Consider the following 18,535-nt stretch of genomic DNA (forward strand, 5'->3'; position numbering starts at 1 on the left):
GATTATTGAGCAGGACGACCAGAACCGGGGTCAACGCAGAAGAATGAGAGAGGGCCATGGTGGTTTGTAGCCGACAGTTGAAAACCGCGTACTAGGACGAGTTCAGAACACGAGAGGAAGAGGATTGCCTGTCTCGCTTGCTGATATCTATGATTATGGCATCGAAGAATTCGATTACTATTGGGCAGAACTCCCTGAAAATGAACGAAATCAACTGGAAGCTTCAAGAGCGGAAATAGCACATTTCCATGCATCAAATGGGTGGGTTATCAATTTCAAAAAACGCAAAGGATTATCCCATCGAAAACGGACAAAGAACTCGACGACGATACCAGACGATGCTCCGCAACGTGTACAGGAATTCATTGGTCGAGTGCGAAATTCAGTCAGAGAATTTAATGTGCAACAAATGGTTAACATGAATCAGACATTCGTACAGTTAGACTTTCCCCCTCTCTACACTTACAGTGCCAGGGGTGCACGGCAGATCGATGTGAAAACATCTTTGGGCAACCACAAGCTTGGCTGTTCAGTGTCCCTAGCAATCGGTAGCAATGGGGAAAAACTTCCAGCGCATGTGATCTTTCGGGAGCCTGGATTTGTCCGACAAATTAGAGCATTGCATGAAAACAATGAACTACCAGAAAACGCTGTTTTTTTCCAGTTCTCGCACTGGTTGGGTGAACAATGAAGTGTTAATAGACTGGCAAGATCGTGTGCTATTTCCAAATGTCGGGGATCTACAGGATGCTATTGGTTCCAAAATGTTGATTGTGGACAGATTTCGTGCACACCTAAGTGAAGCATTCAGTATCCCAGTGATTAACCATGGCCTCCTATTAGACTACATCCCAGCAGGCTGCACTTCCCTGGTGCAGCCATTAGGTTTAGTAGTCATGAGGCCGTTTAAGACGCTGGTCAGAAAATATTGGAAACAGTGGAAAGTCTTAAACACTGATGATGATGGTGTATCCCAACGGATTTCATTGTTAATTTTTTTGCAGATCATATGCCGTGCCTGGGATGAGGTAGACCCTCATTCAGCAGAACATGCATTTGCTGTAGCAGGACTCACGGGTGAACAACAAGTTGTAGGCCTCAATGATTTTGTTCAAGTAGAGGGAGAAGAGCCAACTGATGACGATCTAGAGTTTTTTGACGAGCCACCTGCTACGGATGATGAATTTGAATTTGAGTAATTGATTGGTTTTTATTTCTCATTTTTCCGGGAGAAAACGGGGGAATGTTTGACCTTATAAGTAATTTTTTCAGAAGTACAGTATATGTAATAAAATACAGAACCAAACGAAAATAAAGTTCTACTTGGCCTATGTTCATGTTCGTAGACGGAAAAGTGTCCTATTGCCATATTTCAATGACCTAAAACCAATTTGTCTGGTGTCATAATGATTTAAGAATGAATGAATACCGTGCACGGTCATCTGAATGCCTCAGTTATCCATTATAAGAGGGCCTATGCAATACATGAAAAGAATTACCGCTACAAGTTGGGAGAATTCATACTTCAGATCAGTGAAGGTCGCTATGTTATAAAAGTGAAACCACAGTATATCTTTGAGCCCTGTACTGTGTAAATTCATTTTCATAATCTTTATATCAACACTACTGTATTTACCACACTACTTGCTTAAGGGGGTCCTCTGGTGATACATACACTGTAATTTACATTGATTACCTCATTTAATTTTCAATCATTGTACAATATTCTGTAATTCCAATCACCTCCTGGATAGGAAAATATTTTGTAATAATTTCATTTCTGCATTCTCCAAATACATATATTTCTTATCATACATGTATAACTCTTCAGTTCTTGCCACTTAGGCTGCACCTTCTTTTAAATACTACAAGAGCACCTCCCTTAAAAAGGACACCTTGGTATTTTAAAGGACACCTCTCTTACATGTCTAATAGGGACAGCTAATACATCAGCGCCAAGGTGACAGCATCTATTCAAATTCACCTCTATAATAAGAACACCTCCCTACTGAGTTCACTCAAGACCAGTCCCAACGGTGGTCTTGATATACATGTAGAGCTAGCTACTGTCTTTGGATTATGAATCTGCCAACCATACATTTTCAGAAAATGGAAAAAAATGGAGTTACTAGCACATGACCCCTCTTAAAGCATTTTCTTGCCCTTAGATTGTCTGGACCCGGTAATTCCTATTCTGCCAGTGTTTCTATCAGAAGTAATCATGCTCACATATCTCTCATTTCCAGATTTTCAAATCGATTGTAAAAACGACACACGATGTACTTAAATCAGCTGAGCGCCAGGCCCTTGGGCCTCTTGTTATCTAAATGCCTCCAGTTCTCCGGTTGGTGACATCCATCCATAGGGTTAAAGATGGAGTGCGGTTTGGTAGCAATATTAATTTTGGATTGAGATGAGATGTTTTTGTTGTTAAAGTCGAACTGTACATTTTTTGATTGAGGTAATCCTATTGAGTAATCCTTTCATATGTTGTACTTCTCATCTAAATGCCACTACTTTTCTGGTTGGTGACTTATCTATTTATTGGTACAGTAAACCAAACAGAAGACTGTCTCCTAATTCAGGCTTTGTCCTTAGTGGTAATGTACATTTTATGCCTTCGGGCAATGCCTTATGTGTAGCGCGTTCAGTACATTACAGAGACAGGTAGGATCGGGGTCATTTTGCCAGTTATGAGCAGACGACAATTTCCAGCCTAAAATCTGCAAATTACTGTAAATTACGGGCGTTTTTCTGCTGTGAATAGCTATAATCCTATCGAAACAAGAGTTCAATATATTGGTATCCTGGCACATTTCCTGGCTCAGCTACAGCAAACTCTGATGAGAATGCAACTATTTTGCTGGAACTACTTTCGGCCAGCTCCAATACAAACCATATGCTACGCTGCAAAGTCAGCGTTCCTAAAAATATACATCACGAATATCACATACAGTAGGTTGGAAGTAGAATACAGCAATGGACCAATGAAGTAGATCAAGATCTGTCTGGGGATATGTATACTTCTGAAAATAATATTCAATACACTGAAATAATAGAGATTTTAAATACATTTTGCTTCTAAATTTTCAGATGATGATGATGGTAGCTCAACTACAGGACGCACAGTTGTTCATAAAGCCAAGGGTACGCGTACAGTATTTAAAATGAGAAATACTTTGGCGAGTCATGATTCCCACAAAATTTCAGTGCACTCTTCTTTTGCAGATGGAACGATAAAGAGGGTACAAACAGAGGCTGGAACACGAGCAAGTGACCTTCAGCATGAGGCCAGAATGATGCAGATGATGATGCAAATGTTTACATCTATTGCTCAGCCTCCAGCACAGCAAGTACCATTCCTGCCAATCAGTCCTCAGGTTCACAGGCCAGCACCATCACCACAAACGAACCAAGCCACATATCAACAGTTGTCTAACGCTCAGTCTCAGGGAACTGAAACAACCTCAAAAGAGCCAAAGTTTTTTTATTCCCTCCAATTTCACAATATGGACCTTATCGACCCAACTAATGTTCCAGTTTCATTTCAGGGTACATTGAATTTATCAATTCAATTCCATCCATCCTTAGAATAGAACACTAGGGTTATTCCATGCCAACTAAGAACTAATGCCCCTAATTTCTGTCGGGGGGGCATAACAACGATTTCGTTATTTTTCACAACATTGGTTGGCTATACAGTGTGTTTCAAAAAAAGGAAACCGAGATTAATTTGTTATGGCTAAATACTTTGGAAATTGGCAACCACGATTTATTACCTAATGATGTCCTTTTTCTTATGACACCAAGAAAACCAATTTACTGTCTCAGATGACTGAGCACGAAACAGTTCAATCAACCGTGTCAGAACTGGTCTTGCACCAGATAAACGTTTTGGTAATGAACCGTGTCTGCCGATTGCAGGGCTTTCGTTGGGCCTTCAAATTAAGCAATCCTCTGCACGATTTTTTCATTGCGCACTCCTTAAAAGTTGTAAAGGTTGCTCATTTTCTCAGAACAGCAAAATGCAGCTTACGACTGAGCTGCGTGTGTTTGTGGTGACAGTGTGGTTGAACTGGAAGCCTCCAGCGAGTAGCATATGCATTTGGTGCAATCAACAATGAGATTGAGGGGCCACGAAGTCGTTGGATTACTACGAAAGCGTTGGTAAAGCTAGACAATATTATGCTATCTAAAAGTTTTACAAAACTCTTTGATTATAAACTTTCAGCATAGATGAGTTTTCATATGATTCTGAATGCTTGTTGCCTATGGATTGACAACGGTATCAAATCAATCCGAGGTGATTCATTATAACAGGAATTTATCCACTAGATCAATGAGCAGGTAACACACATGAATGAACATTTTACCACACACATGAGCATTGGAAGTAGTTACAAGCACACGTACACACCAAGGGTTTGAAATTAATAGTAGAAGTAGCTCCATGAGCCATTTCGAACGGCGGGCGGAAAATGCATGCTGCATACCGTCTGCAGACTGGGGGTTTTCTCATGAGTCAATAGAATCTAAGGTCTGGAATTAGGGGACCATATCAGCAGTTGCTGCCAACTTCTGTATTGAAATTAAGATCTGGAATTAGGGGACCATCTCAACAGTTGCCATGTGATTTTCACACTAAAAAATAAGAGGCCATTTCAGGTATATGCCAAACGGTAGAACAAAGATTATCTAGGCCGTTGTGCAAACAGGCTTTGCGATACACCACGAGTTGGGGTGTAGGCCTAAAGTCCTTTAACTGTGAACCAAGTGCATCCACTGGCACGCTACATGTATGTGTGACTCGCACGGATTTAGCACGTAGGGCCTACATGATGCTAATCAGCTAGGATGTATCTTGTGACCAGGACTGTAGTAATAAACATTTGCCTGAAAACATTTTTTATTTGGCCAAACAACACCTGTTTAGAATGTCAAAGAGGCCGGTATTTTCACTTAACATCAAGAGACAGAGGAGAACTGTCAAGGTGGGTGTTTGATATACAATGGTTTTCTGTTCCCTGGGTTTCTTCATTCTGTTATCTTTAATTATATTTACCCATGTCATTCAGCACTTTTTATCATGAAATGCTGCCTTTGAAACAAACCCAACCTTGCCGGCCAATCAACCAGGCGCACGAGGCACAACAGGCCGATACAATATACATGTTCTGTATTAAGTACGTCATCTGTAATGCACACCCAAAAAAATCTTCCTGCAAGATGATTCACAGGTAATTCAAATATAAGAAAACAAACTTTGAAAAAAAGTTGGCGCAAAGCAACTACTGATATGGTCCCCTAATTCCAAACCTTAGATTCTATTGACTCATGAGAAAACCCCCAGTCTGCAGACGGTATGCAGCATGCATTTTCTGCCCGCCGCCATTTCGAAGTGTCATGCATGTTTTATGACATCCTGACAATATCAGGCCATTTCACTGATACATATACTTACTGATAAGAGGAAGTCGTGTTGCAGGCCATGTTTGTAAGAGGATGGTTTTATTATTCATAAATGGAGCTAATTGTTTTAGCAGGAATTGTCAATCCTTTGATTTCGGCACATGACTTCCAGTTGCCCCACTGGCAAACTTGGATACTCCAAATGGATATTATGAAGTGGATCCTGGATGATTGCCAGCGAGTAACATTGGTATCGACTAAAAGGCTATTCCGTACAACGTGTACATGCATGTATAAGGTCATTGTTCCAATCAGTTATAAACAGATGATAACAAGCCACATCTCATGAGGGTTTCTTTTCTGTGAGTTGCGAGTTGCGAGTTGGATTTGCAAGTTGTGAGTTACATTTGCGAGTTGCGAGTTACATTTGCGAGTTGCGAGTTGGATTTGCGAGTTGCGAGTTACATTTGCGAGTTGCAAGTTGGATTTGCGGGTTAAAAATGCCAGATGCCTTCTTTCAATTCCAGTGTCATTAAATGGGTCTAAAAATGTCAAACTAGCCCAAATCGCAAAAGAAAACCCCCGGGTAAATCTTTTCTGCGAGTTGCCAGCTGAAATTGGCAAAGCATGGCCAAATGCCCTTGTATTTAGTCATGTATGGCCACACTGGTAGGATGCCTCATATCAGAGATGCCCCCTCTCATTTCCAGTGTCATTTATCGGGTCTAGAAATGGCTAACTAGCCCAACTCGCAGAAAAAACAAGAGGCCCAAGGGCCTGGCGCTCAGCTGAGTTAATATCATTAATATCTTCCCGGTGTTTAGTTCATTATGCATGAAAATGGCATGCTCCATGGTATTTGATATCCTTTTGCGTTCACTACGGTACCAATGTTTTTGGTTGACATAATTATGCCACTGTTCATTCCTCAATCCTGACCACAATTCGGGTGAAATCATCGTATGAAAATATTTACCGAAACATGAAGTTTATGCCATGAATGAGGATACTCATTCTCATAGCCTCGTTTACAAGTACGAAGTATTTTCCCGCGAATATTCAAAACTGCTTGGCTCCTTGCCAGTTAAATAACACGTGACTATACACAAAATAGAAAACTTTGATGGAAATTGTAAATCATTTTTTTATCTATCAGGGGAAACAAGCTGATGATGATCAAATAAATCATTCATGAGAAATCGTTTTGTTGCTGAAGCTTGCATGACGAAGTTAATGCTAAACCTTTTCTTGTGCTCTACTGCGCCACCGTAGTTTTCTATTTAGACCAGCGATGACGTCATTTCTGGTGATTCCCTACGTTGTCCAATGAGCGCTTTTTAAAATGTGCCATTTGGTATTGTACAGTATGCAATGTATTTTTTCAGCGCTGCCAGTTGCCGAAGAGAATGCCGTAGCTCCCTCAATTTCCAATCAATTTTTATGGGAGTGACATTATTGTATTGCTTAGAATGTCTACTTTTTACTCTTGAAAGAATCGTAGAACTAAAACATAATAGGCGAACAGAATCATGCCGATTCACTGCACATACTGTGGGAATTCTCCACTTCAAAATACATCGGCGATGTCATCGCGAACCGAGCATGCACTTCCGATATCGTTTTCACAGAAATGTCGCCAAATATTCAAGAACTAATTTCTGAATTTAGTCCCTAAAGACCTTATGACTACCACTGAAACGAACTAGTGATAATATCGCCTACCAGACTACTTTTTAAGCAGAAAATTGGGTACTTGAGTGTCATTGAGCTCCAAGATTATTGCACATAGCGTAAACAACATGCCGCCATTTTGTCTCCGCTTCGGTATTTCGTACGCCGCTTATAACGCACCTTCTCAATTAAAACCAACATAATAAGGCCTTACATCGTTGATTGAATAGGAACACCACACAAAACACAATAAAGTGGGGGTACAATCGAGTACGAAGCTGAAGTGAACAGTGATTTATTCCTGGAGCTGCTGCTTTTGTTGTGTAGCTGCCATGTTTTGAGAACTGGCAAATAGGAGACTTCATTGATGGCTGACGTCATCGGGCGGGAATTTGAATCGGCAGAAATAATTAAAAGGCAGGTAGCGCCCTCTCCTGTTAAAATTTTGAACTTTTTCTCAATAAAATAGATTTTCAAGAATTTTATCTTAATATTAGAGCATATTTCGACTAATTCTGCTGCTCCTAGGCCGATATAGGCCAGTTTCCTTCATGCACTCTCGCTCGCAGGAAGTAGGTCGAATGGCGACAAATTTTGTTTTGAAAGTAGAGTTTGACCAGAAGTATCCAGAAATGCAAAATTGAAGTCTCTAGGTCTTACGGTTACAAAATGTGCACCATGGGTTTAACGGACGGATGGATGGATGGATGGACAGACGGACGCCACTGAACAACTTATTTGACAAGCTCGGCTGACTTAGTCAGCTGAGCTAAAAACACCCTGGGGTAATTCTTTTCTGCGAGTTGCCAGCTGAAATTGGCAAAGCATGGCCAAATGCCCTTGTATTTAGTCATGTATGGCCACACTGATAGGCAGCCTCATAGCAGAGATGTCCTCTTTCATTTCCAATGTCATTTATCGGGTCTAGAAATGGCTAACTAGTCCAACTCGCAGAAAAGAAAACACCCTGGGGTAATATTCTTTTCTGCGAGTTGCCAGCTGAAATTGGCAAAGCATGGCCAAATGCCCTTGTATTTAGTCATGTATGGCCACACTGATAGGCAGCCTCATAGCAGAGATGTCCTCTTTCATTTCCAATGTCATTTATCGGGTCTAGAAATGGCTAACTAGTCCAACTCGCAGAAAAGAAAACACCCTGGGGTAATATTCTTTTCTGCGAGTTGCCAGCTGAAATTGGCAAAGCATGGCCAAATGCCCTTGTATTTAGTCATGTAAGGCCACACTGGTAGGATGCCTCATATCAGAGATGCCCTCTCTCATTTCCAGTGTCATTTATCGGGTCTAGAAATGGCTAACTAGTCCAACTCGCAGAAAAGAAAACACCCTGGGGTAATATTCTTTTCTGCGAGTTGCCAGCTGAAATTGGCAAAGCATGGCCAAATGCCCTTGTATTTAGTCATGTATGGCCACACTGATAGGCAGCCTCATAGCAGAGATGTCCTCTTTCATTTCCAATGTCATTTATCGGGTCTAGAAATGGCTAACTAGTCCAACTCGCAGAAAAGAAAACACGAATGCCGTGTAAGGTAAAATCGGGGAAAAGCAACCACCTTTTTCACTATCACCTCGATTAGGCCTACACCTTTAGATGCACTAAAACCTGCAAGGATAGTGTAGAGTGGCATGTCTTCCAATGATAAAACAATGCCTGTGAACGCATGGTAAGACTGGTGATTAGGGGTTGCTTTTACCCCAAAGCCAAGAGGTAAAAGAAATATGTACATGTATTTGAATTATAAATTTGGGAAATATTCAAGAGAATTTACCATGATTTGCTAATTTCAGCCAGGCAACTCGCGGAAAAGAATAACCATGGGGGTTTTCTTTTCTGCAAGTTGGGCTACTTCAACATTTTTTGGCCATTGATTACCAGTCGTTCATTACCAGTGTCATTGATTGGGTCTAGGAATGTCTAACTTAGTTGCCTGCTGAAATTAGCAAATTGTGGTAAATCCAACTCGCAACTCGCAGATGTAACTCGCAACTCGCAAATGTAACTCGCAACTCGCATGAAAGTCGCACTCCATCTCATCATCATGAAAACTCGAGGCAATTACAAGCACAGTGAATTGTCAGACCTTGGGTATACAATGATACATGTAGGAGATGATATACGAGCCAATACAAAGTTGTAGGCGTACTCTGTGATGATTGGTCAACAGAGGTGATTTCCAGTCAGAACCCTCAAAACTCAAAAGTACCCAAGCATGTTAAGATTTCAATATCACTGGCATACTATTCCCCCAGATGAATAACTATCAAAGTGGATTCTGGACGCGAGGGCCCAAAGCGCCACGTAGCGGCAAAAAAGCGAAGCTGGCGAAACATTTATAACGGGTCACCGTCACTTATTATTGGACTTATAGCGCATTTACGGGGTTGCAACTATTTTGCTTTATAGTGTCACCAGGAAAGAAAAGCATGCGACCTAACGCCGATCTATTTGTATAAAGTGATAATTGGAAGGTATATAGTAGGAAATATCAATCAAATAATCATTGCATGACGTCTTTTGAGGGCATTTTTGATCGTAAAAAATATATGTGTACGTCACCGGAGTATCTGCAATGATAATTTTATCACAGCAGTCTCGCGCAAGTAGAAGTACTTTACCTATTAGTTCTTCACTTATTAGTCTCAACGTCTGGCGCAAAGCCAGACGTTTTCCATTACGATTTCACTACGATGTTTGACCAGAAGGAGCAGTGCGCGAGATATGCTAATGAGCAGACCTCCCTCGCTTGAGTTTCGGAAGAATGTTCCATATCGCGCTAAGCTGACAGGCGTGCATTGGACTGGTACAGGTTGGAACTGAACATTGAATATGCTGGTGGTGACGCTTTCTGATGAGAAGTTGGTCGTGACTGATGCAGTATCCTTGGACTTGTCCACAGCATCGTTCAATCATTGCTTTCTGAGCTGCCTTGATTCTGTACTTACCCAAATACTGACACCAAATGCCTGTTGACTGTGCTTTAAGAGAGACTGGCGCCATGCCTAGTCTCTCTTAAAGCACAGTCAACAGACACCAACCCCCTCAGACTCAGAAACCACAAACGCCCAACCCTTCCTGCTACCTTAATACTTCTGGATGGTTGACAGTGGATTCACAGTGGTATCGACTTAAATAAAGAGGTTATTTCTTACAACGAAAATCTATCCACTGAAGAACCAGATGATACCCAGGCATCAAGCCAGATTTTATCACATGAAAAGTAGAGGCAATTAAATTAAGAGCACCATCGGATGATATGTCACAGCATGGGTTTACAATTGATAATCGAAGTGGATCCAGAAGCTTCTCCCAATTGATAATAAAATGGATTGTGGATGGTCGCTGGTGGTTATCCAATAGTATCTAATCAAATCAGAGGCGATTCAATAAATGGGGCATTGATCCAATAAAAGAAAACTGTTTTGAATTTATCATATACCACAAATATCGTCATAATCACAAGAAACTTAAGGTAAACAGGCAAGTTTTGTCATTTTTGACCCGAATCCCTCATTACCTGAAAACGTCGAAGAGGACGACGTCACAACCGCATGACATCGTCGTGACTTCGCGACGTGGCTGAATTCAAGGAAGATTATAGGGCCGTTTAGACGACAGGCAAAAAGACCGCATTCCGATCAGATCCGGATTCGATCCAAAAAGACCGCATTCCGGTCTTTCGTAAAACGCTCGTTTAGACGACGCAGCGCACTCTGTCGAAATTGCGTCGAAATCGGCGGGCTTTTCGCTCTCGTCACTTCGTCACTTTTCGATCCGGATGCATCCCGATGCATCCGGATTAAACCTACTCAATCGGTGGTTTTTTAAAAATCCGGATTGATCCCGATCTTTTTGCGTTTACACGAGAGAAAGAAAATCCGGATTCGGGTTCGATCGGATCGCATCCGGATTTATTTTTGTCGTCTAAATGGCCCTAATGAAAATGACGTAATAGTCGATGTTCTTTCAACAGTCAGAGTCTGGATTGCACGAGAATTAATGATCTCGAGCATTCTCGTGCAATAAAATATTTTCATTGAACGTTTGTACTGCACGCTCACGTTTCATGCATCTTTAGCACATTTCTCTCAAAACAAAGTCTGCAAAGTTATGAAGAGCAGTGAGGTTTGTGTTGTCTTATAAAAGCCGGTCCATGGAACACTGTCCGTAATTTAGGTTGCATTTGAATGCATTTTTGGGAGGTTTTCATGGTCTTGTCTGAGCACATTTTCTGAGTGATAAGTGGTTAATTAACCAGACCATGATTTAATGCAAACCTCATCATTACCAAGTTATTTATGGCTTAACATGGGTATATATGTCATACATATGTCATGACTTTTTCGAGAACGAGATTCACGAGCAAAGGCTATATAAAAAACCTCATTCAAAGGCCAAGGCAAAACAGTAATCACCACAGTTAGAGCTCATGTCTATGTGGAAACCTCATCACACGCCAGAAATTAACAGGCGATTAATTGACTTCCGGTGGCCCACATTGTTGCACATGATACTCCAAGTGGCCATTAAAATGAATTTTGGATGGTTGCCATTGGGTAACGAAGGAGTATGGAATCAAGTAAGAAGTGATCCCTATAACGGTAATTTATCCACTTGATCATTAATGCACACATGATATCATTCAAGCTGTATTTTATCTCAAATATGGTAACTAGAGGCGATTACAAGCACAGTGATATGTCACACCATAACAACAATAAAAGTGGATATATGAACCATTTTTAAAGTTGTATGCGTATTGCGCGATGGATGAGTCTTGAACAAAGGTGATTTTCAGTAAAAACAGTCAAAAGTCAGATGTGGGCACATTGACTTCCAGTGGCTCACACTGGTGTACTGATACTCCCAGTGGCCATTAAAATGGATTTTGGATGGTTGCCATTGGGTAACGAAGGAGTATGGAATCAAGTAAGAAGTGATACCCTATAACGGAAATTTATCCACTTGATCATTAAGGTCTCACTATCCGGTGAGGAGGCCAGGCCTATACCTGCCTCCAAAAATGATGCGACGTCATTTCATTCATACCCCTGTTCCAACGGCTATAGACTTGGCAGTACCTTACTCTCACACAAACCTATACATTTCTAAATAGCTTGTCTCTTGTAGAATACATCTGGCCAAGTTTCAACGTCGTCTAGACATACAGTCATGCATAGACTGATGCAGCACAATGCATGAGAGTGAGACACCTTGTATGTTAACGCAAATTTGAAAAAATTCACCTTTATGCCTTATAACTTCAAGATTATATATAATTAACAAGGATGGTGAAAACAAATTTCATACACCTCTACTCACCACCGTGAGAAAGCCAACTGACGACTACTTCAATATTTTATACAAAAATAGGCTGTCGTTGCGGCTTTTGTTTGAGTTTTTTGCCCTCGAAATTTTACCTTGAGAACATGTTCAATCTCACAGGAACCAGTCGATGTCAACATCCTGCTGAGCTATAAATAGCATGCGGGGCCTGCTCACCGCATAAGTGCACACAAGAAACTGGTATTTTCCTCAAATAATCGTCAGAGCTACCCCTTTACAAAAGCCACATCGGACATTTACATTTGAACAAGTAGCAATGGGGATAGAGTAGGCTCATCTGCATCCATGGTAATCCCTCGAGAATGATTTGGGAATGCCATTACCACCGGCAGATAGCCAAATGCATCTAGATTTTTTATTTGATGTGAAAACATGGGGTCATCTCGGCTTTAGTTTTTCGCTATATGGCCTAGAATTCGGACGAGCATAATTGACACTCGCACAAATACGCCCAACTTCGTGCGGCAGATGGAAGGTATCTTATGCTGAGTTCACACCTAATGCGTATTTAAACCGAATTCCGTAGTGCGCACTCCGGAATTCGGACTAGTTAGTGCGGGATAAAAATGATGAGTTCACACTGGGTTAATTCGAATCTCAATCCGCACTAACTGCGTTCAGACACAATCCGGACTAGATCGCGGCCATCGCCATCATGTTGTTCAGCCCCGGGCCGATCAAACATTGTATCCACGATGTGGCGAGGATTGTGGATCGGTCGGGTCCCGAGGACTTCATCCAAAAGTTCTTCGTCCCCAAAGCCGTTCCGTCCTGAGGTACCTGATCGACCCAAGTTGTTACGGGCCTTGACCCAATCTCCCTTCATTGATTTTAGTTTGTTACGACACTGGTCAGTCGTACGATCGTAGCCTTCTAGTTTCAGAAGCTCAGCGATCCGGCTGTATACATGGGAATTGCGGTGATTCCCCTGCAATTGGCCCTCAATATCTTCATCTCTCCATATCCTTAATAAGGCCAGTCGCTCATCGCGTGACCAAGCAGGACTTCTTTGTAGATTGGCAGCCATTTCGTACAATAAAACAACAATGAAAATCACTTGGAAAAATGCAGGAATGACAGCGTAATAAACACATATGCATGACAGAATAAAACGGAAGGAAGTAGGCCAATAACCACTGCGCATGGGTGAACAGGTAGCGACTGCGCTGATCCGAATTAAACTGTTCACACTGCCAATGTTAATGCGGAATAAGCTGGTGCGCACCAGCTAGCACGGATTAAGAACCGTACTTGTTAATTCGCATTCAATCCGGACTAACTGGCTTCTAGTGTGACCTCTTATTTCGAATTAAGGCTTTAGCACGCCTTTAGTGCGGAATAAAACGCTAGTGTGAACACGGCATTAGATATTGAGACCAAACTAGGGATTAAGACCCGCTTCAAATGGCACAGATTCTAGACTCATAAAATCGCCAAAGATCCATCTGCACATGGAAACTAAGACCAGGGCCCGGTTGCACAAAAGTAAATAATAGTCAAAAATCACTGTTAGTTTATTTTGGCGTTAACTTAACTCCAAAAAGTGAATTTGGGTTGCAAGAAAGAAAATAATTAAGAAGTAGCGTTAAGTTAACGCTAACTTTAACTGACCTCCTAACCCCAAGATAAATCCCTATTTTGGAGTTAGCTGAAACAAAATGGCGGACAACCAGGCCCTGTTTGTGGCTTTCCAGCCATTTTTTCCAGCTCCACGGCATTTTAGACAAAGAATCAACCACTTGGAGTTCTTCAATGACAATAAACTTTTTAAAAGATAACGTTTTTGCAGAGAAACCATTGTTTTGATAGTTGAATTGCTCAGGGAGGTCATTGAAAGTGCGACCGACAGAAGCCATGCAATTTCGCCTGAGGTGCAAGTCTTGATTGCTCTCCGTTATTTTGCATCTGGAGCTTTCTTTGAAATTATTGGGGACACTTTCGGTGTAGACAAAGCTAGTGTAAGTCGTGTGGTGCACAGGGTGGCTGGCCTGTTAAATCCACCAGTGATGCCTCTGAATGCTGCATCTTTTTCAAATTTGTCTATGATATTCTGCAGTGTAGGGTCGGCCTGTGGCATCTTTCCCCCTCCTCCAGTCCCTCTTTGGTGTTTTTGCTGCACGAAATGGATCTCTTTCGCCTTTGAAAGCTGCTGGTTCCATTTTACCCTGCAGTTATTCCCGGTCCTTGTGGCCACTCCCAAGGAACTAACCTTTAGGGCAATTTCATCCCATTTGTTTTTTTTCATTTTGTTTTTCACATCTGACGAAAACTTTTATCGCAAGATCCCAAGTTCATTTGTTACAGGATCAACTAAAACTTGGGCTTCTGAGTGCGAAAAATTCGGTTTTCTCTCCCTTTTTTGCTTTTGAGATGAATGATTCCCTATGGGGGCAGCCATCTTGCATGTCTTGCTTTCGATAGGAGGACCAAATGCATTATGGGAAATGTCCCTAGCATCTAACATTGGTTTACTTAAAAGTAGCGTTAGTTAACATTGGGCCTAACATTGATTTGTGCAACTCAATTTTAGCGTTATGTTAGCTAACGCAAAGTTAGGGACTTAACATAAAATGATAAACTAACTTACTTTTATCACCATAACTTTTGTGCAACCGGGCCCAGGGCGTCAAAGTAAATAGTATTGGACCCATTCATGAACATGGAAATAGCCTGCATCTTAAGAACAACATTTCTCGGGGGGGGGGGGGGGGGTCAAAACAGACCCCGTCCCCACTGTGTAGTACCACCTGTAGTATACCTCTCATTAGCCATTGGTAATCAGGTCGGGATTGTACCCTCCCAAAAACTAGAGCTGGCTACTGCCAGCGAACTCTCTGCCGAATTAATATCTGGGGGTACCTGCTATGTTGACAGGAAGTTTTTGGGGCATGGTTTTGAGGGAGGTACGTGCACTTATGTACATTTGGGATAGGTGATGACCACAAAATGAGTCCAAGATGAAGATGTTTATCGAAAATGTCTATCGAAAATAGTCCAGCTAGCACTCAGTGCTGCAACGATTTAGCAGGTCACAAAAATCTAGTTTTCTGGGCGGGCGAAAGTACAATATCCGAACAAAACACAACATATAAAGGCTATTTTATCAAAAGCACAGTCTAGGCATAAAGAATATTTTGTACAGACTATTTTCATGCGAAATGTTCCGAGTATCGCGGACATTGACTAAATGGACCTACGAACTGGCGCTACACAAGATAACTGGGTAGTTTCACCCATGCTTTTTTGCCCTATTTTGGTAACAGTTTCTCCCTTAAATTCGTACACCATTGGTCGTTTCATCAATTCATCTTCATTTTACCAACTTTACGGCATATTCCTTGGGCATATTCAACCAAACCTGCATGGCTAAACAATTAATCTACTGAGGGCGAAACAACCACGCTGCAACGGCATTAGAGCGAAACTAAATCGCTGAGGGCGAAACAACCACGCTACAACGGTATGAGGCCGAAACGATCGTGAAGTATGTACATGTGCGAAACTAAAAATAGCATTTTTTTAATTACTACGCGGTACGAAGATTTATATTCAGATTTTTATTTTTCGAAAGTCCGTAAATTCTGGGTAACACAGATGGACGCCGATTCAGAGTTATTAATATTCAGCATGCAATACAGTTAATAATATACGCCAGTGGAACTTGTGAAGTGAACACTCTGGGGAACTACATGATGGAGGTGCGCTGTTCGGTCCGGCACAATGTTTACGACTTCACAGACTAACAGACGTCATTCCATACCACCATATAAACTCTCTGCTACAGGCAGAGAGTTAACTAGTTTTTTTTATAGATGTACTTATCTAGTTCCCCTAATTAAACCTTTGAGAAAGCAAACATTTTCATTCATTGGTATACACACAACTGTATTGTTTAGAAAGGGGAATTTCAGGTCTAAAATTGCCCACCTGCAGCTGATAATCCCAAAATATCTCAGCAATCAGCTTACCGAAGGCAATGAACAGATTCATTATTCTATGCTTAACAAAAAAATAAAAAGAAATGAGCGCACAGAAGACAAACGTGTACTTACCATGTACAACCATGTACAGGCTCAAGTGTGATTTGAGAAATATTCAGCAAGTCTAGTATAATCCAAAATTACTCAATGTGGCTTATTGGTGATCTGGAAATAGAAGAGTTATGGATATTATAGATTTTTCAGCTCAAATTTTGCCAGTCAGCTTGAAGGCCATAAAGCTTTAAGGGTCATGCATAAAATGTGACAAGAGATAGACAAAATGATTGCTGTTTGTTTCTTAGCATTCCTAAAGGGCTTTTCATGGATTTTGAGCCCTTACAAACTGTAGCATAGTAAACATGGTAAGGGAGCCGTGTGGGTCATGGGCCGGGGGGGGGGGGGGGGGGTGATCTTGTAGTGACAACTTTTAAACTTGCAATTTGTCCATTTTACAAACAACTGGTTCTGTGGTTGAATTTACAGCAGCCATTTGCCTGTGTTGTTGTTCTGACTACAGCCACTGTTTATTCCCACAGGATATCGTTGGGAATAGCAGTACAAGGGTTAGGTCTAGTGAGAGGCATCAAAACACCTATTCCCTTGGTTTAAGCCGAGACCAGGGGATGTATTATCGCTTCACGAACACTTATTCAAAATGGGAAAGATTTTTTAACGGCGGCTGCTGTGAAGAGATAAGTTACAAGAAGCACAAAGTAGCTTGCTACCGTTAACAGAGGAAAACTTTGTTTATTTTACAAATATTAGACTCGGCGGTGGGAGAACGCCAGATTTCTTGTAACGTTTCCTTTAAGGGAATTCTGGCGTTCATTGTCAAAACAAATTTAATTTGCATATGACTTGACCGAAGCAATGCATAGTGGCCCATCGGAACGACACAAGTTTATAGTAAATGATAAATGTTTACTGGACGAGTACAGAATGAGGATAATGATAACAAAAGAAACAAGAACGTTAAAGATCGTCATAAAATTCGATAAAGATCTTCTTAAAATTCGATAAAAGATCTTCTTAAAATATCGCTAAAGATCTTCATAAAATCTCTGCGAGTAGAATCAATTTGGAGCTTCATTGGGTGATATCAAAGTTGGTTTTGGTTTTAGTGTAGGGTGTTAGTGTCAGTTTTATTCTTAATTTCTACCCCTAAAAACCTATGTCTGAACACGAGGTTTTAGTTTAACACCAACACCTGGTTTATCTAAACACCTAAAACCTGGGCTGACACTAAGAAGATGTTTTATGCTGCAGGTAAAACTAACACCAAGATGGACAGCGATAAAACCTTGGAAAAACCAAACATGCATGTTGTTGTCGTTGTTACTGTTGTTTCCCTATAGTAACCGCTTCCATTGCTGTTCGTCGAACGAAATTTGGTGGTCAATTTGGAGCTTCATTGGGTGATTTCAAAATTGGTTTTGGTTTTAGTGTAAGGTGTTAGTGTCAGTTTTATTCTTAATTTCTACCCCTAAAAACCTATGTCTGAACACGAGGTTTTAGTTTAACACCAACACCTGGTTTTATCTAAACACCAAAAACCTGGGCTGAAACTAAGAAGATGTTTTATGCTGCAGGTAAAACTAACACCAAGATGGACAGCGATAAAACCTTGGAAAAACCAAACATGCATCTTGTCGTCGTTGTTACTGTTGTTTCCCTATAGTAACCGCTTCAATTGCTGTTCGTCGAACGAAATTTGGTGGTCTTCTTTCACGTCCATCATCATTCCATGCAGCGTTCAAAATACATGCAACTACTTCTTGAAATGGTAGGAATAACAGGATTTTTTCCCTTCTTAACACCAACACCAACTTTGAAATCCACTCGGTGTTAATGCCTAAGGTGTTAGTTATATTGGTAATACAAAATGCACTACAAATCTTCCAAATATAACACCGAGCTGGGATTAAGATCAGACCTTGGTGTTCCAGTTGGTTTCAGTGTGAAACTAAAACCTAATTTGAAATAGGATAATGCTCAAACTGAGTGTCAAAACTAACACCAGAACGGATTTCATTTCTGGTGTTTTGGAGAGTTTTGGTTTAGTCCCTGTGTTAGTTTTTGACACTAAAACCATCCCTTAGTTTTAAGCTAAAAC

At 41.1% G+C, this 18,535-nt stretch overlaps 1 protein-coding gene across 1 annotated transcript; it reads right to left on the bottom strand.

Annotated features, from left to right (window-relative positions):
- Nucleotides 1-13,049: 13,049 nt before the first annotated feature.
- On the bottom strand, nt 13,050-13,469 carry LOC135499223 (zinc finger and SCAN domain-containing protein 20-like). Its single transcript, XM_064789885.1, has one exon. The coding sequence runs from the start codon at nt 13,467-13,469 to the stop codon at nt 13,050-13,052; it is 420 nt and encodes a 139-aa protein (XP_064645955.1).
- Between the last annotated feature and the right edge of the window lie 5,066 nt (nt 13,470-18,535).

This window comes from Lineus longissimus, chromosome 14 (genome assembly GCF_910592395.1).
Source record: "Lineus longissimus chromosome 14, tnLinLong1.2, whole genome shotgun sequence".
NCBI lineage: Eukaryota > Metazoa > Nemertea > Pilidiophora > Heteronemertea > Lineidae > Lineus > Lineus longissimus.

Coding starts and splice junctions, on each gene's coding strand:
- LOC135499223 (XM_064789885.1), bottom strand. CDS start 13,469: ATGGCTGCCAATCTACAAAGAAGTCCTGCTTGGTCACGCGATGAGCGA.